Source organism: Protopterus annectens, chromosome 13.part0 (assembly GCF_019279795.1).
Source record: "Protopterus annectens isolate FY-2018-M chromosome 13.part0, PAN1.0, whole genome shotgun sequence".
Classification (NCBI taxonomy): Eukaryota; Metazoa; Chordata; order Ceratodontiformes; family Protopteridae; genus Protopterus; species Protopterus annectens.
In genome coordinates, this window is record NC_056747.1 from 364,577,553 (window position 1) to 364,604,737 (window position 27,185).

At 41.4% G+C, this 27,185-nt stretch overlaps 1 protein-coding gene across 1 annotated transcript in view; it reads right to left on the reverse strand.

The window, feature by feature from the left end:
- LOC122787325 (Krueppel-like factor 9) overlaps positions 1–26,935 on the reverse strand; it is a 130,950-nt gene extending 104,015 nt beyond the window's left edge. The window contains exon 1 of the mRNA XM_044053972.1: positions 26,298–26,935. Coding sequence (XP_043909907.1) covers positions 26,298–26,781 — 484 coding nt within the window. The 5' untranslated portion in view covers positions 26,782–26,935. The remainder of the gene's footprint in view (positions 1–26,297) is intronic.
- Between the last annotated feature and the right edge of the window lie 250 nt (positions 26,936–27,185).

Sequence of the window (27,185 nt, forward strand, 5' to 3'; positions counted from 1 at the left end):
GAGTCTCAAGCTACATCAACAATAACTGTAGTCTAGGTCGGTTAACTCATTCACATCAATGGAGCTCAGAAAGTTTGCACTGCAACTTCCACTGGGCGGAGCCTAAGCCTTTTCATAGAATCAAATTACCTCCTCACATTTCAAACAAATATTCATATTCCCTGGAACTACAGGGATTATGAAAGAAGTATAAACGACAAACGCTTCATCACAAACTATTTTTATAGTGGCAGTACTCTTTAGGCTCTAGATCTTAAACTGAATTTTATAAGTCACAGTACACACAGTAACTACTACATTTGTAACATTTTGTAAACAACTTAGAATATCTGAGCAACCACTTAAATTACATATATACTGTTAGCAACACTTGGGTGTGAAGGGGGATGGGAGATGAGTCAAAGTAGTACAATTCAAGCTTCACAAAACACTGCAGTTTAGCCATTCTAAAAAGAAGCAGCAGTAAAAAGAAATTTGAAAGTCTGTTTTGTGGCATTTGCACTGTTTGTGCCTTAAGTAGTTATTGAATGGCATGAAATCTTATTTAAACCTAACTGACAGAAAGACAGCAGTATATGCATGTAAACGGAATGCAGTGACAGGAGCTTTACGAAGAAAGAGGCCTATGTGATATATAAAAACACAAACTCCTTCAAAAGCCAAAAAACACAAAGGAACACAACCTCGGCTTACGCCTTCAAGGAATAATTCATACACCACATAACTCATATTTTTATACCACAATTAAATAAATTGAAAACAATACACAATAAGGATCAATTAACAAATTCACAAAGTGCAAGAGTTTAAAGTGACAATGCATCCCAATACACATACTAATGTAATACTTTAAAATTAAAATGCATATAGTTTACTATAATTACCCATATCTCACCCCAGATTCGTACTAATATCCAGGTTTAATCCCATGGGATACAAAGTGCCAAAATTAATAATACATTTTGACTCCAACAACAGCAACCTGCTCAAGAATTCTTCCCCTTGACAAACTGAGGATTTAGCCAGCACACTGAAAAAGAAACCGGAATCTGAATTTCCATGAAATTTTCAAAAATGGTCTACTACTGGGCTCTCCAATCTACTCCTCCTAATGCCCCCCAAAGTGTTCCACAATACGTTTTTTCACTACCCTTTTAGTTTGTCCTATATACCATTTTATGGGGGAACAACCAATGATGTAAACTACTCCCAAAGACTCACAATTTGATTCATCCTGGGCCTTGTAAAACCTTCCATTTATATTGACCCCATTCAAATTTCTAATCTTATGGCACATTTTACACCTGCCACATGGGAAACTCCCTTTCCTTACATTTTCCGCTTTCACTTTACTCGTATTAAGCAGCTTCTTTAGATTCATACACCTATTATATGAAAAAGTAGTGAACCTTTCAGGGAACAAACCCTTAAGATTTACATAATTGCTAATAATATGCCAAAATCTATCTACTAGCTTCCTAAGTATCAGAAAATGGTGAAAATCTATTTACAAAAAATATTTTATCTCCATTTTCCCCTCTCTTCCTGTCCTGATCTACATGATCTCTCCCCTACATGATTCCCCACTCTCTCAGTGTTGGCTTCCCCCAAAACTTTTCTGGCTTTACTCTCAGCCAAATTCAATATGTTTTCACTATAACCTCTGCTCTGTTATGACCTGACTTTAAGGAACTCATCCCCTAGCTTGGACTTATCCGAGGTATTATTGGCTATATGCAAATATTCCTCATATGGTAACAATGCCACCAGGACAATGCCACCAGGTGAGGAGCATGCATGCTATCAGCCATTAGAAAATTATTAACTGCCATTTCCTTGACAAATGGCTTGTACACAACCTTATGATCTTCCCCCACAAAAAATTCCAAATCTGAATACTGCATTGCTTCCCTATTACTACGAAAAGTAAACTCCAACCCAACCAGTTGCTTTGCAGATGCTGCATAAAATCCTGAAACACCCGCATATCACCCCTACATTCGAAGATCAAATCATCTATGTATCTTTTGAACAATACTGCTTTTTGCTTGTAAAATTCAGTGTTATAAACGTATGGATTCTCAAACTGATTTATAAATATAATGGCATAAGATGCCCCCATTGCTGTTCCTTGCTTCTGTAAGTAATATTGGTTTTCAAACTTAAAGCAATTGTGTTCCAATGAGAATTCCAGTATACAAAGCAAAAAATCCATACGTGGGCCTTCACCCAACATATTCCTCACGGCTTCCACCCCCACCTGTTCCTGATACTAGTGTATAAAGACTTTACGTCCACGCTTGCCCAGTAATAATCACAATGCCACTCCATGCCACCAATTAGGTCAGAAAATTCCTTTCCGTTCTCAATGTGTGACATGATCCTGTTCAAATACCTTTAAGCTGATGATCCAGAAACATACCCACATTTTGTAAGTGCGCCCCCCCCCCCCGTCCGATACTATCGGCCTACCGGGCGGATTATCTATACTTATATGAATTTTGGGTATCAATACAAATTTAGAATCCCTGATGTACAATTTCTTAGTATCAGAAGCAGAAAGGAAACCAAGCCTTTCCCCTCTCTCTAAAATCTCCAATAACTGGGAGTTAAATTCACTGGCAGGACTATTAGGCAAGGCCTCATACACCTTAACTTTTTTAAGTAAATCCATGGCCATCCTATTGTAAAAATCTCTAGAAAACAAATCTACCCAGTTACCACCTTTACCTGCCTTGGTAAATGCATATTTCTTTTGCTTTTCCTTAGATGTTGTAAAGCTTCCCATTGCTTCTTATTTAAGTTGTATTCTTTCTTAGCCCTTTTAAATTTATTATATTCTACTTCCAATTGTTTACAGATGACACTTTCAAACAAGCATATATTAGCAGAAGTTTTTGGTGGTAAGAATGTACTATTGTAAGGTGCTCGAGGTACTTGTAGCCTACCACATCCAGTAACAAAGCATGCATCACAATCCCCAACTCTATCTGTAGCATCCATATATTCCCCAAAATTAAACAATTCATTTTCATAAATAGACAAGTTAAGTAAAGAATCATCTGCATCATTACTTACATTTTCATTCACATTTACATTATTTTCCTGGGTTCGTTTCTCCTACTATTAAAAAGCACCCTTAAGTGCAGTTTACGACAGAAACAAATGACCTCAAGCGTTAAATCAGCCAGGTTAGGAAAATGAGTGGGGATAAATTTAACCCCATTTGTCCAATAAAGACACAATGTCATTATCCAAGTTCAAATCAGATAAGTTAACAATTTTTAAACTTACGGAACCCACTTCCACTATCTTAAGCATTCACAGAAAATTCAAAAACAGGTGTAGGCATCAGTCCTGCACTACACAAAGCACCCGTTTCCACCAAAACTTCACCACAATTAGTTCATCCTTTTCCTGTTCTTGCTGCCCACGTTCGAGTTTCCCTGCCATTTACATCCTCGACCCTTAGAACCTTCAGTTGTCCCCTCTCTGGATCGTGGATTCTGCTGTTTCCTCATTCAGCTCCTCAAAGGAGACATTCTTCTTGCTACTCGACGTTGTTTCTATTGAATACAGGGAGGAGTCCCATTGGTCACGTCCTCTCCCATTGGTTCGACGTCCTGCCACTCTCCCCCTCATGTCTTTGTGTTGCCATGCAAAAATCAGATTATTTTTATAATCGTTAATGTCCCTTTGCCGTTTACTTTTTTTTTTTTTACAAATATTAACAGTCTCTTCCACGTTATCTACCCTCAACTTGACATCTTTAAGCTTCATATCAAGTGAGGATTCCACAGTAACATCAGCCAAACGGGTCTGAATTTGTAAAACCTCGGTTGTTACGTTTAATAAGAATTTTGAGTCCGGTTTTAGTACACAATAAAGAGGGGGCATTCCATTCCTCCACCAAATCTGCTTCCTCGTCAGTGAAATCAAATGCTGGCAAACGGTTGATTCTCAAAACCCTAGGGGCAATGTCCAAGGATATGTACTTTTCAAGGAGTCTTATATCATAAAACAATGTTACCTCCTTGATTAACAGCCGTTCCAGCTTAATGAAGTCCGCCTCATGTGCGTTTAGCTCCCCCAATGACCAGGGATCGTCACAGGCAACTCTCTCCTCTCTCTCCATCCATATATTAGAACAGGAAAACGGGAACTTTCAACCCCTTTTGTCTTCCAAACGTTGAATATAAAAACACAAACTCCTTCAAAAGCCAAAAAACACAAAGGAACAAATCGTAACTTTTACAGGTGCATCCGGTACCTCAGCTTACGCCTTCAAGGTATAATTCATACACCACATGACTCCCACAACTAAATAAATTGGAAACAATTAATACATGATGAGACGCAATTAAAATCACTAAAAAGTGCAAGAGTTTAAAGTGACAATGCATCCCAATGCGCATACTAAATTAAAAGTTTAAAATTAAATTAAAATGCATATAGTCTACTATATTTACCTATACCTCATCCAACATTCATATTAATATCCAGGTTTAATCCCATAGGATATAAAGTGCCAAAATTCATAATACATCTAGTCTCCAACAACAGCTACCTGCTCAAGAATTCTTCCCCTTATATGATGCAATTTTTTTTTACAGACAAGCACTGTATTCTGGGTTTCCTAGAGACATATTAAATCAGAATTACTTAAAGATGCCAGATCCCATGTAGACAGACTCAGAAATTACGTATAAGAATATAAATAAATGTTTTTTGAGTCTGTGGGTGCGGTTCTCCTTTAAGATCAGAGAGACCATTTGCAAAAAGGCTGGTCAACAGTGGAGGCCACCAGAGCATTGTGTTGGGTCCACCAATCCTTGGCACCTATTTTTCAGAAGTCAGTGTCTGTCAAGGGCCTCTGGCTTACCAACTATGCAGATAATTGCAAGCAACCTGTAATCACAGCCTAACAAAGATGAATGACTGATGCCAAAGCCACGGCTTAAAACTCGATGCCAAGAAATGCACACTAGTACCTTTTGGGAAGTTGGTCACCCAGGGAAACTACTTCATTGATCAAACACCCCTAAAAGGAGACACAAGAGTCAGAGATTTGGGGACTCACGTAGATAGTAGCTTTGCTTTTGTCCAAATGTGTCTAAGATCGTAAGAAAATCATTCTGCGCCATTAAACTTATAACAGCATGGCATCTAGGTGCAGCGAAGTCACCATGCCACCATACTAAGCCATCAGACCCATTATGGAGTATAATGCCCCATTCTGTATGTACCTGACAAGGCACATGCAACAAGTGGAACATCCACAGAGATTCTTCACAAAAATAATGCATAGTATAAACACTACGCTCTATGCAGACACCTTTTGACCCTGCTCTAATGACCTTTTGCATACCTACAAAATGAACAGCTGCAGAACTGCTAGATATAAGGATTTAAACTTGCATGTTGGAGGGACAGGTATGCATGTCAGAGAAAAAAAAAAGATATGTACCTACCATAATGTTCCATGTTAGTAGTCTTCATCTCGCCTTCCTTCTTGCTGGTTGGTTGGGATCGGAGCCGATCGGCTCCGACTCGGCCATCTTCAATAGCTCGAGAGCTGTTTACTGGCTCGAGGCTACCCCTTATCCCATAAAGCCTAGCAATAGCTACCCAGATCTCGTTTGAAATTTCTAACTCCAGACATAACAAGAGAATAAACCAGTCAAAATAATTAGTTAACTATACCTGCCATATTCTCTAAGTCAATACAGGAAAAACAAGAGAACACACAGCCAGTGAAATTGGAACACCTCTTGGTCCACTAGTACAGGGGGGTGGAGGGTGGAACGCAAGAAGGAAGGCAAGATGAAGACAACCAACATGGAACGTTATGGTAGGTGCATAACTTCTTTATGTTAAGTTGTCTATCTCGCCTTCATTCTTGCTGGTTGGGACAGCGTCCCTAGCACCTAATATCCTGGGTGGCTCAGTGGAACAGACTCTTCAGAACAGTGGAACCAAAGTCAGCTCTGCTCCTGGAGACCATATCCAACTTGTAATGAAAAATAAAGGTATGAGAGTTTGCCCACGTGGCAGCTGCACAGATGGAATCCATGGGCAACCTAGTCTGGAAGGCTAGAGGTGGCCAAGGCCCTAGTAGAATGACCTTTCGGTTTAATAGGTAACTCCTTGTTCCTTAACTGATAAATGAAAGTAATAGTGTGTGACAACCATCTAGACAAGGTTAGCTTGGAAACTGGGAGACCTTGTTTGCCCAAGGCATAAGAAACCAATGTTTGGTCCGACTTCCTTGTTTCTTTAGTTCTGTGCAGGTAAAAACGCAATCGTCTATGAACGTCCAATTGGTGTAGTTTGTACTCTGCCTTGTTGGTATGATTAGGGAAAAAATACAGGAAGATCTATAGATTGGTTTAAATTATTTTCTGGGCAGACTTTAGGAAGAAACGAAGGATTAGTCCTCAGGGCAACCCTGTCCTTATGAAAAACCAAGTAGGGAGGACGAACACATAGCGCCTGAATTTCGGAGATGCGTCTGGCTGAAGTAATAGCTACCAGAGTGTCTTTCAAGATAGAAATTAAGGTCCCAAGGAGGAGGGCGATCTCTCACTGGAGACCTAAGAAGAGTTGTCCCTCTCAAAAAGCTTTACACAGCTTATGAGACATAATGTTAGAATGTGACAAACCAACACGAAAGTTAGAAATGGCCGATAATTGTACCCTGATTGTAGCGGAAGCGGACCCGGAGTGAAACAGTTGTGCTAGGAATTCCAGAATTTCGTGTACTGGGGCTGAAAAGAGATCCACATTCCTATCCTCTGCCCAACAAGAAAAATGTTTCCATTTGCTAGCACAAGTTTTCCTCGTTGTAGACTTGTTAGAAGAGACGATAATCTCACGTACTGCTGGGGAAATGCTGGGAAGCCTGGCTAAGGTTGGAAGTGGAGAAATTAAGCTGTGAGCTGGAGAGTTTGTAGGGATTGATGCAACCCGCCTGATTGATGAATCAGGAGATCTGGAATTGGGTCCAGACTTTAGGGTTGATCGAGAAGGTAATGGTACAGGAAGGGGAACCATATCCGTCGAGGCCTGTAGGGGGCAATGAGGATCATTTTGCAACACAATGACTTTGCTTTCTGTAAGAATTTCGGTATCAGAGGAAACTGAGGAAAAGCATAAAGAAGTCCCTGAGGCCAATCGTGGACTAGAGCGGCTCTAGGTATGTGGCCTGGAAGAGGAAGAAGTAGTTGCTGCATTTGCTGTTGAAGGGGGTGGCAAAAAGATCGCCAACAAGGCTGTCCCCATTTGCGGAAAATAAGATCCGCAACTTCCTGATTCAGAGACCACTCGTGAGGCATGAGGATAGCTCTGCTGAGCCTCTCTGCTATGACACTGGATCCCCCAGGGATGTGCGTCGCAATCAGAAAACGTTGGGAGGAAATCACCCACTGCCACAGTCTGAGTGCTTCTCCACACAGGGGGTAGGATCTGGTTCCGCCCTGCTTGTTGACGTACCACACCACTGACATGTTGTCCGTTTGAATAGCAATTGTCCCAGAAGGAAGGGAGTCTTGAAGGGCTTGCAACGCCAGGAGCACGGCTCTCATTTCCAGGACATTTATGTGCAGATGGTACTCGTGAGGTTGCCAAGTGCCTTGGACTGTCCTGCCCAGATAATGCCCCCCCACCCTATCAGGGAGGCATCTGTCGTCACTGTGGCTACCGGAGGGGGTTGAATGAAAGGTCTGCCCTGAGCAATTAGTGGGGAGACCATCCACCAAAAAAGATGTCTTTTGCATGCATCCGTGATCAGGATCATGCGAGTCATGGGTAGCTCTTGGAAAGACCACTGCGTGAACAGAAGCCACTGAAGAATTCTCATATGAAAGCTCGCTAGTGGGATTAGAAGAATGGCTGATGCCATGGAACCCAGAGTTTGAAGGACGTATCTGACTTGGATCCTTTTGCTCTGCATCAGAATCTGTACTTGCTGATGAATTGCAGACACCCTTTCTAGTGGTAGCCTTGAAAACATATCCCTTCTGTCTAAGTCTGCTCCTATGCAAGTGATAGATTGACAGGGCAACAAGACAGATTTTTCAAAATTTATTGTAATGCCTAGCTGGGAGCAGATTGTGATTGTGTAGTCCCACGCTTGCAGGAGTTGATGCCTGGTGGTAGCAGTGAGGAGCCAGTTGTCTAGATATGGAAACACCTGGAATCCTTGACGTCTCAGGTGATCCGTGACCACTGCCATACATTTGGTGAACATCCTTGGTGCTGTGGTGAGACCAAAGGGCGGAGCTCTGAACTGATAATGACTGACCCCCAGCCAGAAGCTTGTCCATCTTGATATGGTAGTACGCGTCCTGAAGATCTATCGAGCACATCCAATTGTCCTGACCCAGAAAGGGTAGAATGGACTGTAGCGTGATCATCCGAAACTTTGTTCTTTGTACAAACCTGTTTAGTCTGCTGAGATCCAGAATCTGACTCCAGTCCCCTGTCTTTTTTGGTACTAAAAAGAACCTGGAGTAAGTTCCAGATGCTTGCTGGTCTGCCGGGACTTCCTGGATGGCTCTTTTTTCTAGCAGTTTTGAAACGTCTATTACTGCTTGCTCCTTCAGATTGGGTGGAACATCTGGAAGGGTCTCCCTTGACTGTAAGGGGAGTTGATGGAAGGGAATTTTGTAACCTCCGGATATAATGGACCGTACCCATTTGTCTTGTGTTAAACTTTGCCAGGCTTTTGGGTGCAGTGAAAGTCTTCCCTTGAATGCCTCCAGAGGTGAGCAGCCGAGCAACCCTTCAGGGATGCTGAAGGGCTTATCAGAAAAAGATTCTCTGTTGCCCTGGTTCTGCGGACCCCCGCTGCCATGAGGGCGGCGTCTATTATTGTTATTTCCCCCCTCTGCCTCTGGAGGAAAAATCACTACATGTGTCAGGCAAGGCTCCCTGAGATTTACGGAACCACATTTTCCCACTCTTTTGACCCCTGGGGTAAGGTCTAGAGGGAGTGGAAAATCAGACTCCCACGGCAGAGAGAGTCTTGCCTTCTTGCTCACACCTAGTCAAAGTGTCTTTCACCTGTGGTCCAAAAATAAAGGAACCAAAGGGAGTGTTGGTGAAGGACACTCAAAAGGGTTCCGCAAAGTTACACAGCCGCATCCACGCATGCCTCCTAAGGGCCACACTCATACCTGCGGCTCTACTCACCCCATCAGCTGCATAGGAAACGAGCCTCATGGAAGAGTTAACAGAATTAAGCGTCGCTATCTGGGAAGCTACTTTGGCTTGTGCTCTCTCAGCTGTTGGATCTTGAAGGGCATCTCCGAGCTCTTTAAGGAGATCCCTTTGAAGTCGGGTAAAATGACATAGGTAGTGCAGTGACCTCATAGAGAAGGTCACTGAAGCGAACATTCGCTTCCCATATCTGTCCATCGTCCTAGACTCCTTGTTAGGGGGATGGGCAGATGAAGAGGTCTCCGCTAACTTTTTTTTTTATGGCTGCTGCTACCACCATGGCATTAACAGGAACACCTTTCAAAAGGAATGGCTTATCCTGGGGTGCTGTAATGAATTTACCAGGTCTCCTCGGAGTTGGTTCCACTGTATCTGGAGCTGACCAAGCCTTTCAAGCCACCAATGTCATAACTGGATCGAAAGGCAGAGAAACCCAGGAGGTGGAAGGTCGGGAACTGAAAGCATCCAGAAATACAGACTCATCTTCGGTAGGGGCTAGGGGATTCCAGTTCCCCCTCTGCTTAAGCATTTCTAGGATATCCGAGAAGGAAACATCTTCAGAGTGGGATATAGGGGACCCTTCCGAATCATCTAAGTCTGTATCAGAAGTGACAGACTCGGGGGAGTCAATGTGTTTCCTCTTACACGTTTTCTTCCGAGGGGGCTCCTCTGAGTGATCAGGAGAGGCCTTGGAAGAGGAGGAAACACCCAACGGGGTGTCCTGGAGCATCGGTTCCCTATGCTTAGGGTCTGGAGGAGAAGCAGAGGTTGGCACAGGCACTACAGGGGGCGGAGTTGAAAGTGGAGCTGACTCAGAGGACAGCACATTCTGCATGACATCAAAGGCATCCCTGCCATGATGCAGAGAAAGCTCCAGTTCTGAAGAAATAGGAATCTTTCTCCGCACAGAGGGGGGTGGCTCTGAGGCCGATGTTGGAGCAGAGCTCACCTGGCCAAAGCTCAGAGAGGGAGAACGGGGTCAGACAAGGGTCCAATGCCACTTGCCCCCTCGGAGCAGACAAGGGAGCCATGGCACCCAGATACCTCGATGGAAGGTACCACCGAGGGAATCGGAGCCGACGTTGGAACCGAAGGAGATAGAGTTATCGGAGCCAACGGTTCCACTACTCGAGCCCCAACGAACTCCGGCTCCGAACTCATTGGAGTCTGAGGAGGAACATCAAGAGAAGTGGACGGAGCCGATACCTGTTGAGGAGGGCTGGACAACAATTTAGCTAGTGACTGCGACTTTAGCAACCTGACTACTCTCGCCACATCATGATCCGACAGCCTAGAGGATCGAAAGGAGTGAGAGGATCGGTGACTACGCTCGCTCTGAAGTAAAGGAAACCGAGGAGCCGAATGCACCAACTCTAAGGAAGGGGACCGCAGCCTCTTGTGGCTCTGCGATGGCTCCGAAGCCTCTGATGGAGCCGACGGGGAGGTTGTCTTCTCGGTGCCAGCCGGAACCGATGTAGAAGGTAAATCCTGTACCGAAGTTGGCTCCGAAATTGGAGCCGATGGCTTAGTGGATTACACTGGCTGTGAGCTCTTGGCTGGTGAATCCTGGTGTTTTAATAGACCCCTAAGAATCAACTTATTCTTATGCTCCTGCAGGACTCTTGGACTAAAGGCATGGCAAACAGAACAAGAGTCTGCAGGTGCACAGCGCCTAAACAATAGATGAAAGAAGTGTGCCCATCTGTCAGAAACATTTTCTGACTGCATGAGTAACACTTCTTAAACCCAGAAACCTTGGACATACTGTACTGGAGAAGGAAACCAACCAATTTAGCCAACAATAAAAAAGAGCAATATTCAGTTCTAAAAGAACAAAAAACACACCTACTAGAAAGGATATAGATAAAGTTTTTTTTTTAAGAAGGTAAAAGGAAAGCCTCTAATTTAAACGGCTAGCCTATAAGAAAAAAGCAGTAGGAAAGCCTCTAAGTTAAACGGCTAACCAGGAATGAAGGGGGGGGAGGGATGGAGGAGAACTCTCTAAGTTAAACGAGTTCTACAAAAGGAGGGATACTATAGAATAAACAAATATCTACCACAGAAACAAAACTAAAGCTAATAATAAAATACTAGAAGAGTTAAAATCTAGTGAGAATTTACACAAAAAGTCTATACAAGCCTGAGCCAAAAAAATGACATCTCGCAGCTGAAGCGGCAAACGAGATCTAGGTAGCCATCGCTAGGCATTATGGGATAAGGGGTAGCCTCGAGCCAGTAAACAGCTCTCGAGCTACTGAAGATGGTCGAGTCGGAGCACAGGATCGGCTCCGATCCCAACCAACCAGCAAGAACGAAGGCGAGATAGACAACTTAACATCCCATATTCTCTGAAAAAGGCTTCCCATGCATGTGAAACACAGCCCTTCCCTAATCCTATTCAAGAGCAACCTGGACAAGTGGATGGGAGATCAGAAATTCTGCCCTGATCTGACACCTATACCTCAGATGGGCAGAGGCAGCAGTTAAATCACGCCCTAACATACATCTCTTAAGACAACCTCTAAGGCACTATATAACCACAGAAGAATAACGCATAACACCAAGCACAAAACGTCAGTTGTCCAAACAAGAAGGCAGCCAAAAATATGTAGAAAGCAATAAAAATTTATTACTCAAGAAAAAAACAGATTAAGCACCATGCTTTCGTAAAAACTTCATCAGAATCATACATTTCATCTCAGCACCACATTTTAAATATCCAACCCACCAATTCATTATCCAATATAATTCCATTTTCAATTAAGATGCTCAGAATTTTTAAAGGAACACATATACCCCTAAGCAATGATATGCATTAAATAAAGCAAAACCTAAAACTAATGTATATCAAATTACAAAACAATATAAACAAAAATTCCTTTTTTATACAATATAAGATTTTAATCTAAGTATACTGGCAATAGATACATTATCATCAAGACCTGGGGGGACAGCGGCATTCAACTTCAATTGCCATGACAGTTCCTTGGTTTCTAAAATGTCTTCTCAAGGTCCCCCCCCGAAGATCCCTGGGAACATTTTCCAACACACACACAAAAAAAAAAAAAAAAAACAAAATCGCGCTCTGGATGTTTAGAAATATGCCTAGCCAGGGCATTTTTCATTTCTCCTTTCCTAATATCTAACCCATGTTCATACAAATGCTATTTTTAAGTTTTCTTTTGGTCTTCCCTATATAAAATGAGGGCACTTGGTACACTTTCCCACATACATTACTCCCATAGTGTTACAGGTACTATGGGACTTGGACCTAAACATCTTAGAATTAACTTCAATACGATCCCCTTCCACCACCCTACATTGGGTACAATTTTTACATTTATAGGTACCCCATTTCTTATAGGTGATGCTGGGCCCATAATCGATGGCAGGATGTTCAAAAATATTTTTCAAAGTTATGCCCCTTCTAAATAGAATACGGGGAGTTACCTTAACAACTTTAGCCATTTCCTTAAATAAGGAAAAAATGTTCCAGTACTTATAAATGGTCTCTCTTATAAAAACCTGCTTCATTGCAAAATTGGGTAATAAAGGCTCCACTCAGGTCATTCCTATTTTTTCTTAAGATTTCTATTAAATCCAAGTGCCCCTTGGATCGAACTGCAATCAATAAGGGGCACAATATCCCCCTTACTTCTTCTATCCTTAATATCACTCAAACTGTGACACCAGGCCATCAGGGTAACCTCTCCCCCGAAACATATCCCCCCATTAATTTGCATTCTATGCTAAATTAACTCCAATCGGAAACCACCCGGGCCAACCGTATTTATTGCCCTTTGATTATTCCCACCTTTTGATGGTATGGGTGATTGCTTTGAAAGTGCAAAATACTATTACTACAGGTGGGTTTACACAGTATATTGTACTGACCAACCTCTGGTTCACCACATCCTTATAGATGGTAACATCTAGACAGTTAATAGTAAATGGGTCCACCTGATATGTAAATTTCAAAAAGGGGTAGAATTGTTCAGAAAAGTAATAAAACCGTCAATCTCTTCTAATGGTTTTTCCCACACCACAAAAACGTCATCCAGGAACTGGCGATATAAACTTCACGGTTTTACCCCGAAGTGGGGAAAAAAATGTCGCTCCCACTTTAACAAAATGATGTTTGCAAAGATGGGGGCACAGGCCTCCCCCATCACTACACCCTTCTTTTGCCTGAAAAATTGCCCGTCAAGAAAAACAAAATTATATTTAAGGACCAACTCCATACATAAAACCAACACATTTACAGTATTATCCAATATTGTACATTCACAAAGAATGTCATGGAACCCTTCTAAACCCACTTCATGGGGAATAACATTATATAGTTCCACTACATCAATAGTCATAAAAGCACATTTTTCCAAAAATTCTACCATTTTCATTTTGTTCAAAAAGTCCCAAAAGTCTTTACATATATGCTCAAATGAATCTAACAGTTTTTCAAAACACAATCCTGCCCACCATTACGTAAACAACCTAATATATTTAGGTCCAAGTTCCATAGTACCTGTGACGACCCTGCCCTGGCCCAGCAATCAAGGAGCCTCAATCCTCACCACTAACACCAGGGAGGTAGTCTCCTAGAAGAGAGGAAAGGATAACTAATACACGCAGTAAAGTACAATTTCCCTTAAGTGCACACAAAGATCACAGTCAGTCTGGGTCTGGTTGCTCCCTTGCTCTCCAGGTCCCCAATAAGACTCCCCACTGGCACAGCTATAGAGTCCAGATATTTTAGAAGCCAAGGAACTATCATGGCAATTGAAGCTAAATGCCACTGTCCCCCCAGGTCTCAATGATGATGCATCTTTTGCCAGTATACTAAGATTAAAATCTTATATCGTATAAAAAAGGAATTTGTTTATAGTTTTATTAATTTAATATATATATATATATATATATATATATATATATATATATATATATATATATATAGTTTTAGATTTTGCTTTATTCAATGCATATTACTGCTTAAGTGTATATGTGATCCTTTTACAATTCTGAGAGTCTTAATTGAAAATGGAATTTTATTGGATAATGAATTGGTGGGTTGGACATTTAAAATGTGGTGCTGAGATGAAATGTATGATTCTGATTAAGCTTAATCTGTTTTTGTCTTGAGTATTAAATTTTTATTGCTTTCTACATATTTTTGCCTGCCTTCTTGTTCTGGACTACTGACGTTTTGTGCTCTAAGGCACTATCTCATGGGATACATTTGGGCTGCAAGGCTAAGTTTATAAAGGTCTAGTATACACCTATGAACCAATTCTGTTCCATAAATTTCTACTGCCAAGAAACATGTTCTTTTAGCAGCCTATAACAAACAGAGTGCCAAAACTGCCTTGATTAAGCACAGAAATTCCATCACTTTCAACAAACTTGAAACACTTGCAACCTTTTCACACAAGTGGCGCAGCACCTCCCACGTAACTCCCAACTTTCTCAGCAGGACAACAAGTATCATCTTTAGCCAGCATACACTGCATAAGCTTGCTCTGGGACTTGCCACACAAAGGTTTGGAACCCACGGTCGTACACTCTCTGCAATGCTTTCTGCAGGATGCATATTCACTTCTTATTCTCCTTGTGACCAACAAATAGTCAAGGTGTACTACTATACTTAAACTCAGCCTCAAATCAACATTTATTAAAAAAATCCATACATCCTCTAAGAAAATTCACTCTTTTTGATCAAAAGGTCTTACGCCCCAGACACAATGACCTACATCACTTGGGGGTCACCACCTCAAAAGTCAAGTTATGAATGTTGCAGAAATGTAACATACACCATCTTTCACTTCAGAAAAGCCTTGGTCTAACCACAAGGGTGAGTAGTGCAGGTGGCATCCAACTATTTCTTGTTGCAGGAGATAGGATGCCCGATGGTGGACAGTATATCTCTTACACCAATTTGTGCACCACCCTTTGATCCATGGAGACACAGCAACACTGTAGCACCCAGTCCCTATTCTACCATGGTCATCAGTCCTCTAACTCATGACATTTACCATAGGTGGTAATCTCAATGTCATACCAGCAGTTTTAACACAATTACTGTCATCATATTACCATCTGCTCACTTCTTAAAATCTGCAACCAGTATCGTGTTATGCTGATGGAAGGACAGGTCTGCCTGACAACTTGTGACATCAACCATCTATGTACATCCCACTATGCTGTAATGACTAATGCCACTTGCTCAGTGTGTTGCTAGTCATACATGAAATATAATAGTCTCATTGGCTGGAACCATAATCTCAAAAGGAAATATATGAAATGTGTTCATGATCAAAGTTTCACACACTGCATATTTATTCTCTGGGTTGTTGTCCAGGTAAACAATTACTGGAAAGAAGAGCCAACACCTATTTGCCTAACAGGTTTTCTTTCACACCATGACCTAGTTAGGAAGTGAATAATGGAACAGCTGGTAGTAATCTCCCCTCTTGGAGTGTTCGGATGGCCCTGCGCCTGGCAATGAAGGAAGACGTCCCTCAAAATCTACACAATGTACTGTGTAGGACAGCACCTAGAAGTACACTTGCAGCAGATGTACCACAGTCTGCTGCTGGGAGACAGCTAATGTCCAAAATATTAAGAAACTCACCACATGATTGTCATTCAGATGCCACAACACTCGCCACTTTCCACCAGTGACAAAGGGTTTTCCTCCTTTGAAAGTGGGATCCCAACCTCACTGAGAAATATGGAAAAATGGGCTTAGTGGAAATCCAGGCAACCAAAGCCTATGGTCAAGTGGCAAAAAAAAGTCCCCCAAAACACCTTAACTGAAAAAACAGGACAGTAAACGGGTTTAAATTAGTACACCCATAGTGAGCCTTAGGTCAATCTTCCCTCTGTCAACAGTATGCATGTAATTAAGCAAGGACATTAAAATTCTCCTCCCTGACTTGTTACTGTTATTAAATAGCACAGCTGTGGTGCTAATCACTATCTGAACTGTTTTTGGCATGGTAATGTAAAATCCAGCACTACGGTTTAAACACTACAGCAACAATCTACAAAAAGAACGTCTGTTTACTGTTCACAATCTTTGCAACCCTCAGCAAACAATGCGACAGCCCAGAGGCTTACAACATATTCAGCTTGAAGGTAAGACTGAATCATTTTTGCTTTGTGATTCTTATGCGCGCGCACACACACCAAGAGATTCGTGCTACCATTATTCATTTTTTAATGTTTTATTACCCCTTGTCTTTGCTGTTTTACTGTATAGTTTATCATCATAGGAAACTCTCCTATTAGACACTAAGCATCCTGCAGTACATTCTTCGGCTCCTCCCACTGCTATCCTTACTATTAATATTTTAGTTTGGGTAGTCTCCATGCACCCTGTAGAGGCAAAAATACATTCCTTTTGGAAAAAAACACTTACCAGCTGTTCATAACTACTCTTGTGTGTGTCTGAATATTTGGAAGCGAAGCTAAATCTCTACAGCAGTATGAGGGTGACATTTTCCTGCAGAGAGCCCTCTCCTTCTGCCCTGTCTTCCTGTGTGTCCAAGAGGAACACAGACACAATGCACATACAAACGTATTGCTGATGCTGGCGTGGGACAAGGTACAGCTGCCACAGTTCCTGGGACTACTTCCTAAAGAAAGAAGCTTCTCTGTAAGCATTTAATTCTGCCCGTACATCCAAAAAGAACCTGGTTCTGTCCCCACTGCCATCTCACTGGCACCACAAACAGAAGGACATTCTACGCCAGAAAGCTTACCTAATCCTAATTCCCACATCATCTTTAATATGAATCACTGATTAAGGTTTGTCTAAAAAAAGCAGTCAGGTCTTTTGTCCCCCCCCCAGTTCAATGCCAGTATCCATGTTTTTTCACTGAAGCCCGTTCCTAATTTAAAATCCTCTAGATACAAGCTGCCACATTACCAAAGCATTTATGGTACCCGCTATAAAGCAATTTATCATGTGGAGGTTCTGATCCCAGACAGTGCAACATAATCTATGAATAACCACCTGTTGTAAAAACTACCTTGATACGCACCACTTGTACTGAGCATGCTGTTTTTGCAAACATAACCCCATGGTTTCAAATTGTACATTAAAATTTATATACATAAACCAAAGTAAATAAATACATATATGAACGTGTGACTACGCAGAAAGGCCAGGACAGAGGCAAGGAGAATGCAGGACTTGCTAAAGAACATAGCTTTGGAATGAACTCAAGCCAACAGTACAGCTGCCTAGGAGTGTAAACTGAAATGACCACTGACCTGCTCTCCTATATGGGCCACAGAGACGGTGGTGAAACACTGCATGTGCAACTGTAGAGATAAAACAGCATACTCCATTGTAATACATTATTACAACCCCCAAATCCTTTTCCTTGGTTATCCTTCCCAAGTGTGGGTTCCCCACTCAAGCAGAACATAACCTTGCACTTTTCTGCATTATTACATCCCATACAATGCTTATCTGCTAATCATTTAAGATGCAAAACAACTCACTGGAACTCGCAACCTCCATTTGTGGCCACAGAATCAAACTTAGTATCAACACCAATGTAATATTGAATACTATATCAGCAGGAGGGGTCCTAATATGAAACTTCCTACTAGCTGACCTCCCCAGATAAAAGAACAGACACATTTACATAACAAACACTATACACTAGTCTGTATATCCCCTTTTGATAATAATATTCAAAACTGTTGCATACACACACAGTGTTGTATCATGTTTCACAGCTCTCTATCCATGACAATTACAAATGACAGCAAGTGAATGTACATGTAGATGAGGGGTATATATGTTCACACATACAGACATTTTAATGCACAATCCTGCATGTATGTATAAAGGTTTTAAAGTTAAAAATCAGAGGTGCATTGCATTAGGGGACTACATATCCCAAGAAACCAATTGGTGAAAGCTGTGAAGTGTCCAGGTCTAAACAATGACTGAACATGTCAAGACATGTGCAGCTGTTGCTGATATAAGCACAAAAACACAGAAGGAATTTCCCAGCACAAATTACAGACAGAAGTGTCTGCGTCACATTTAACAAGTGCAGTGCAGTCATACTGAATTGCCAACAGACAGTGCATTGTCCCTACACAACCTCCTGTTTCTCTTCTTCCACACAGTGTAAGTCTTCTACACAATGCCCACTTTAATGATGTGGCTGACGGAAACACATGCCCCTGCAAGGAGGAGGCGAAAAAGATGTACCAGGGTTTAGATGAGCACAAGTGATATTAATACGATGAGCAAACTAGCCAGATCTATCATAAATCTGTCAAGGATTTTTAAAATGTCTTTTGTCGGGCTTTACTGAAAAATTCAGCCACGTGGCTGAACATTCAGAGTTGAATGCCTGCAGCTGTTCTAAACTTAAACATTCAAATGCTGGTTTAGCAGTCCCTAACATATCCAAAGATGCTGCTTCCATCACATCTTTTGGTACATCATTTTATGTCTACTCCAACGGACTCACCATTAAGCTGTTTTATAACTAACCCCTAGTAACACAACATGTGATTTATCAACTACTAATGACCCTTCCTCATACTACCTTCATTTGAAGCTACGCTTTTTAGATCTCCTTAGGTTTCCCATAACAGACCTTCTGATCACCATTTGCCATCCAAGCTTAGACCAGACATAGAGTTCCAGCAGTTTTGTTTTATTAATGTCCCAAACTCGCTCATTATGCCATGGTTTACAAATTCTGTTATTCCATGCCATACATCTAGATCTGACTGTGTCTTGGATGACACTTAACCCTAAATTACCCTTAAAATTTTGGTTTCACATGATTCACAGTTATACTCAAATGCACACAAAGCCAGAGGCGAGATTGCGTTGGTTTGGACATGTACTGGGAAGGGATGCTGGATATATTTTGAGAAGGATGCGGAGGATGGAGCTGCCAGGTAAGAGGAAAAGAGGAAGGCCTAAGATAAGGTTTATGGATGTGGTGAGAGAGGACATGCAGGTGTGACACAGCAAGATGCAGAGGACAGGAAAAAAATGGAAACAAATGATCCGCTGTGGTGACACGTAATGTGAGCAGCCGAAAGAAAAAGAAGACGGCTGGATAGGAGAATTATTACAACATACTGAAAGAATGTACCTATGTGGTTATGTAAAAGGTGTAAGTTGAAACAGTAAATAGGAGCAAGGGTGATAGGTAGGGTGTAAAGGGGAATTTGAGACCGTGAAAGTGAGGAAAATTGGAATATCTATGACAACATCCCAAAAAAAAGACAAGTAAGAAACAATGGAATGACTATATGCTTTATATCATGAAGTACTAATAAATGTGAAAGGTACTGGATGGGTGACTAGGTAGTGGGAGTGAAATACAGTGTGTTTTTTTTAACTGGGGTGGTACATGATCAAAGCTATGAATTAGCTAGAAACTGTTTTCGTGTCAGTTCAAACATTTGGAGGTTGTCCTTTGATCTAAGTGCAGCAGGAAGTAAGCTCCAAGTCTTAGCTACAGAACTAGGATACAAGGCATTTAAGCCTTGATACTTTTTTAAAGTGATCTGGTCATAAAAAAATGCCCTACCCTTGCACTACATCAGGTAGTGCAAGAAGCTTCGAATAAGATAATCGCCGCATTGAGAAAGGAGTCTAGCATCTGATTTTCCTTGTGGAAAAGCTGTTTACATTAGCTCCTTCCCTACGATCATGCCACTGAGCTTAAAAGTAAACTTTAACCTTAGTGACATTATGGTAGTGAAGGTGTGAAGTGCGTCCTTAGACTAATGGGCACACTGCCACAAGTGTGCAGAGGTGCACCCATTAAATTCTATGGACAGAGTGCTCGCTCTGCCTGCAGTGATGTCAGGCTGCACCACAGTAGATTTACTTGGGCTGTGGCTTAATAAAAAGTTAGCAAAGTTTTTTTTAATTAAAAAATGGCCCAAACACACACTACACTGGAACACAAATGCATCATGGCACTTAACTCACTAGAGACCACAATGCACCCACGATCATCACTGGATCAACAAGGTATGATGGGATGACACTCATGGATGGTAGTGGTTAGAGGTGAAAGGTTTATGTATTATGTTAAGAATGCCCGCGTCCCCATATATGCAAATATTGTATTGTATTGTGGACACAGGAACAACAAATTGTATTAAACTTACCATTTTTAAACATTGCAATCTTTACACCACATTTTTGGATGATATCTTTATATTGGGTCTACATCACTTCGAGTACGTAAATATCAAATGCTTACATTGCCAAATATTCACATACTTGAAGAAGTTATTGTGGGGGGCTGGGCCCCCACACCCCCGCTAAAAATATATTCCTACTCCAAGACCACACTACAGCGAGGAAAGGGCAAAAATCCTGATCTTCACTGTACTGCAAAAAAAAAAAAAAACTTCGAACATGTGAATATTCGACGATTTAAGCATTCGATATCCACATACTCAAAGTGACAGGGAACCTTTGTATTACGGGTGGACATTAGAGAGAGTCTACCTCAGACGACTACTTTTTTTAGGTTAACCTATAAAATAGCTAAAAAAAGGGATACGCTATTCAGATGAACTTATACAGGAAAATAAAGATAAAAGGGCCTTTAAATCTAAATTATATAGAAAAGAGTTTTTCTAACTCACACCTATATCATACTAATGAACATTCCATACACAAAAAAGGAATATTGTGAAAGGGCAATTGGCTTGAATGACCCAAAGAGATCAGAGTACGATGATTTTTTAGAAGAAAGTAACAATATTAGAGAATTTTGCTTGGGCAGAGGCTCTCCTGACGATCTTATCCAGCAATGCATGGATGAATTAAGGTCAGCTTGTGAAACTAAATTTACCCCTTAATTGAGTATGGGTATAAACAAAGCACAGGTGGATGTATGTTGCACAGTCGGTGCATCTGATGGCTTCAATAAATCCTTTATATTGAAATATACACAAGATTCTAATACAGTTGGGCAAACAGTGCTAAAATAACGAGATATATTTTCAATGTTATCCAGTATTTATATTTAAAAAGGACCAAAATTTGCAAAAAAGGCAGCCTATTTCTGGAAGACTACCATTTGGGCATATAAATGTGGGACATGTAAGCAATGCCCCTACATTGCTAATGCAGAACAAATAAAAGTTAGCCCTGTATGGGCAGTACTGAAAATGAGAGGTAATAGACTGTGACCCACGTATACCATTTTTCCCATTTAAATGCAAGTTATTTGGTGAATTCAACAGGCAGTGATGTAACTTGAGAAGACTGTGAATGCTATACAAACCAGAGCAATGTTTCATTCTGTTTGTTCTGATGAAGTCTGCTTTGACTTAACACATTTATTAAACCGTTTTTGAACACTGAGTGGCTTTGTTTCCTGCTTGCAAACTAGGATTTACTTGATCAATTATGTTATGAATTACAAGTTGCTGGTATATGTCAGATGGTGGGGTAGTTCAATTCAGCTTAGCCATTTTGACCGAGGAACAGTGATAGGTTTTGTTAGCTGCAAACGTTGTTCCTTCATTATTAAAGCCTTTAGATTTATGTGAGAACTGATACTCCATATATAACAGAAGGTAACAAGCAGGTGGTAACTAGAACTGTTTTGTGAAATTGTGAGGAATTATTTTTATCTAGATTGAATTCCTGGCTCTTAATTTTTTTTTTATGTGCTGTTATTAAATGCTGATATAGATGTGTAGATCAAATTTTAGGTTGCCATCTATAGTCATTCCTAAAACCTAGTATGTCAAGACTATTTCTTGTTCAGTTTTGTTCTGGGAATTGATTTTTCATGTGATTTGGGGAAGAATTGGAGTAATTTTGTCTTTTTATAATTAAACGAAAGTTGGGCATTAATGAGCCATTTTTCCATTAAATTGAAAGCATCTTGTGTGATTTGTTAGACTTGAATTAAAATTATCAGAGGAGCATACATGGGTGGAGAGTCATATGCACAATGAATTTATGAGGTCTGTTAGGAAGAAGCGTGAAGATTTTTAATGAAAATATTGGACAGGACAGAACAGAGCCTTAGGAAACTCCTGTGGTGATGCCCAAGTATGGAGAGAGTGAGTGGTACCATTTTAAAGATTATTTGTTGGATAAGCAGTTGTCAAACCATTGTTGGGCAGGCTGTGACAGTCCAGAAGAGAACATATTATGCGAGACTGTATCAAAGGCTTTAAATAAATCTAGGAATATGGCGGAAACAAATTTAAAATTGTCCCTGATTTTGTTGCTATTTTCTAAAGCTACAGCTGTGCAATGGGCTAGACAGACCTCATGTATATGGGTCTACTGAAGTTAATCTAAAACTTCAATAAACTGATACACAAAACATTGTAAAAAAAAACACTGCAAAGAGCAGTGCACCAAAACATAAACCTCGGAGCATGCAAAATAAAATATTTGTATGCAGGAGGACAAAGACCGGCTGCACTCCTATGTGGATGGCTGTGCCTCCTACAACCCCCATACTCTTGGCTGTGCCTCCTACAACCCCCATACTCAAAATACTAATTTTGAGACCACACAATACTAGGGAAAGGGAATATTTCCAAACTACGGTATTAAAGAGATCTCACACCAATGCCAATCAGTTTTCCTGGTTATCAAAAGAAATAGACAGGAAAGCTGTCAATGACACCAACAGTAAACCAAAGCAACTGGACCCATAGGTACAAGTTAGCAAAAGACAAACTCCAGCAACCATAAACCATCTATATTTTTTTAGAATGAATCATGCAAGAACAAAATGAGGGGTAGAAAGGCACAGTAAAACTGTTTTCCCCTCAAGTGAAGGGCTCTGTTCCCACGCCTCCTGCTACTTATATATACCAATCCCAAGACGGGGAAACAGAAAGTTCCTGAAGCATTTGCACTTTCCTGTCAATCTTTTGAGATAACTTTTTTGTCAATTATATTCAAGTCTGTCATTAATTAGTTCAACTTACACATACACAGATGCATCAACAGTTGCACGTGCACACACACACACGGGGGTCTGGGTCAACTACCAGGCCCCCACACTGATCAGTATCAAGCCACAATGTACAATGGTATTAATTTTAGAGATGCTTCTATTCAGTGACATTCCTTGTAACCTATTATGCATGTAAGACATCAACCTAATGTATGTTTCCACTTCAATTTCCATAATTATCAAATATGTTTCATCCAACTATTACAGTGAACTCAACTGTACAAACTGTATATACGTAAACAGTGTATTGCATGCATATTACTAATGGACACCAAAACTGTCACAGCAGTAATCTCATTTATTATGTCTTATGCCTTGCCCCTGTCAATTTGCCTTAAGGGCCCAAGTCCTGTCTGAAAAGATACACCAACCAGTCCAACTATTTGGCTAACAAGCTGAAATAAATTAAAATAAAAAAGGCAATAGTTTAATTGTTGTAGAAATCTATGGGAGTTATGCACAATAAACAAATTTAGGTTTTCCAGAAATACTAAAACAATAATTGCTGCTGATTCACTTTCAGAAACTAAACTGTATTGTCTGCTGGCCTCACCATGAAAAATTTGACCACATAGTCAGGGCCAGCAACTAAGGGGATTTGGGGGGGGGGGGGGTAGGATGCATGTCCTCCCTGCAGAAGAATGCAGACTGTCTTGTTTCAGAATTTTTGTAGCAATCACAAGGTTCAATGGTTTAAATATCTCTGTGTATGTTTTGAAGAAAGTACTTCACTGTACTCAAATCAAAATGACCTCTACTTTAACAGAAATATTGTGGCAGAATGCAGCACTAAGTTAAACTCACACGTATGATAGCCTGGTGTGTAACCCCATACTCCTAAGACTCCAGCAACCATACCTAAAGCACTACTAAAACTCTGAATACTGCATTCATTAATACTACATCTCAAGAGAACTACACAGGTACAAAGTTCTGCAAATGACTTGTAAAAAGTTAAACACTGGATGCATACCCATTTTATTTCCACACTTTCCAGCTAGAAATTTTGTTAAATAGACAAAACAGCCAATAGTCTTCCATGTCACCCCTAAAAAGGGAGACTGCAGTGCCACCCACTTAGTAAAGCCAAAATAATGCAAAATTATCCCCAGGAGGGGGTGGAGTTACAGCGAGTCATCCATTTCAAAACACAAATATCTGTCCCTGTTAGCAACCAAGAAAATTGCATACATGATACTGTTTCAGGCTTTACTGTCAGGATACAATCAACTGGATTACATTGTAATCTAGATCAAGCTTTCCAACTCTCCCAAAAAGTCAGCATTGTATGATGCTGATAAATACAGCAAAAGCCTGGAAGGATGACAAATAATGCTGAAAAAAAACAGCATACACAAAAGTTTGCTTACACTCTCACAATGTAATCACAAGCAATGCAGGCAGAAGTATTGAAAAACAGACCATTGTTTCAACTGTAAATAAAACTGTCAATAGAAGCTCTTTAAAGGCTGCATAAGCTACACCATAGTTTCTGCCATGTCCCCTGCAAACGGCCACACTTTTTTTCAGCCAACTTTCCTTTGTTCACTGTTTTCACAAATGCCCCTCCCCCTCACCAGACAAAACAAAGCAATTACTTTTTTTCCCTCTCCAAAATGGCATGTGATATAACATTATCACAAAAGAAATGCCCCCTCCCACAACTAGCAAATCTGCTTGAAAAGTACTTGTTTCAGCATACATCAGCTAAAAATAAAATACCATCAAATGAGTGATTTTTAAGCCAACTGAAGACAACACGAGGAGCATCTTGCTGGAAAATTCTATGAAACATGCTTACTTCTAACCAGGGAAGAGAACAAGAGCAAAACTGGTGGAAAGATTCCCGATGATGACTATGCACTGCTGAACATTTCTTGCAAAACAAAACAGATGAAATAAAGCAATTAGATATACATACTCTCTGTCTTTATGCCAATACAAGTACTAGTCCACAGTTCACTGCGATCAGCTTCACCTCTCAATGTCCCACTCATCCTCTCTAAGACACACACATGTAACCTCACTACACCAAAAGGACTGGGGCCTTCCCCTCACGGCTACCATGTTAAATTTCAGCTACCCAGCACCATTAAATTGTTAAACTTCTCTGTGTTCTACTGTCAGAAATGCCCCTGTTCCTACTATCCTTGGGGTGCCATGTGCCCAGTTCATATACCCCTTAAGATAAATCTTTTGAGGATGTTCCTGCATTTTTCTTTGATCATTTACAACATATAATGGCCATCATGGTCCCCACTCCCATAAATCACTACCGTATTCACTACACACCACAGACTTCCCTCAGAAAAAGAGTGCCACAATCCCACTGCATTATAGGTGCCCATATTCACCTTCTTGATTCTAAGATTCCTTTTACTGCACAAGTGTCTGCCATCTCCACCCATCTCAGAATCACACAGTAGTTTGCTCCATTTTCCAATATTCAAAGCTGGTTTAGTATTTTCTGTACAACTAACTTAACCTGGTACCCTAATAAGAGCGGCTCTCCAACCCTTTCTTCGTTTATGCCACATGGTTACAATTCAGATAGATAATGTAAGTATTTTGTTCCTTACTATATTGTAGTTGTGAAGATCACCTACAGACTGCACATTTAAGCCCTTTTCTAATCCCTCTTAAGAATTATATAAATCTTTACTAAACCATGTGGGCTATTTCTTGTTTTGCGTCACTAGTGCAAATGCCAGCAGCACCACCATACACTTATAATTCCCAATAACTATAGGGTACTGCAAACCACGTAACCTCCAAATGCACACACTGAGAGCAACACGTTACTATCCCATAGATCACCTGGCAATACACCTGCATATAGTAGACCGATCCACCCCACAAGGCCCATCCACGTATATTTCTTTATTGTCTCATGTAAATAACTTACAAAAACTCGACTGCAATGCCAAGTGTCCTCCAGTTGCTCCTCAAATCCGGTGTCCATCTCCCGCGACACGTGCAGCCGCTGTATGTCCCGCCCCACTCCAGCACACCCCCCACCATCTGCTCATCATCTACAGGTGGCAATGGCTGAAGCTTCAGTCTACGCCCGGTCCTTACCTGTGTGGGTCCGCATGTGCGCCTTAAGATGAGAAGATTTGCCATAGACTTTATCGCAGCCCTGGAAGCTACACGGGTGTCGCTTGCCGGGTGATCGTATGCAGCAGGATGACGAAGACGATGAACAGTTGGAGAGGGATGAAGGCGATCTGCTGCTTGGCAGATGTTGTTGCCCAGGAAGAGTAGGAGTATTGGCTGTCGTGCGCCCGCTGCTGTAGCCACTCTCGCCGCCGCAGCTCTCTCCAAGCGACGAGTTGCTGCTCTCAGAGTGGGCAGAGAGGGGACGGGAGCGATGTAAATCGGTCAAAATATTGGCTACCATTAACAAACTGGCTTGTTGCCCAGCAGAGTCGCCCAGAGTGTCCCGCACCTCCCTGTCCTCGCCGGTCTCCACAAGTTCGGGGGGCTCCACTCCGTGTACGACCGCACCGTTGGAGATGGACATCAGACACTCAGCAGCAAAGTAGTCGAGGAAGGCGGACATCGCGCGACTGTACTTCTGCCCTATATGCCCACTACTGGGCACTTTCTCGTTGTGGTACCTACTCCTGGGTTCCGATCTCCACGCACTTGTCTCCCAGGCTCTTTGTGTCTCCGCGCCCCAGCTGCCCACGCCTGCTTGCCTGCCTGCTGGCCCGCCTCAGCCTCTCCTTCCCCCCGTGACGCGTGTGTGACGCACCCACTCCTGATTGACAGACAGCACCCACATCTCCTGAGCATGACCCACCCTCCTATGCTGCATTCCCCTTTGCCAGCGAGTCATTCCCGCCGCGTAGCTTTGTCTTTTTTTTTTTTTGCTTGTAATCCCCGTGTGACGAAAAGGAGACTGTTTTGGTTGTGTCGACCCTCTCCAAAGTTTGTAGCCATAGTTCAGTCTGAACTGTTCAG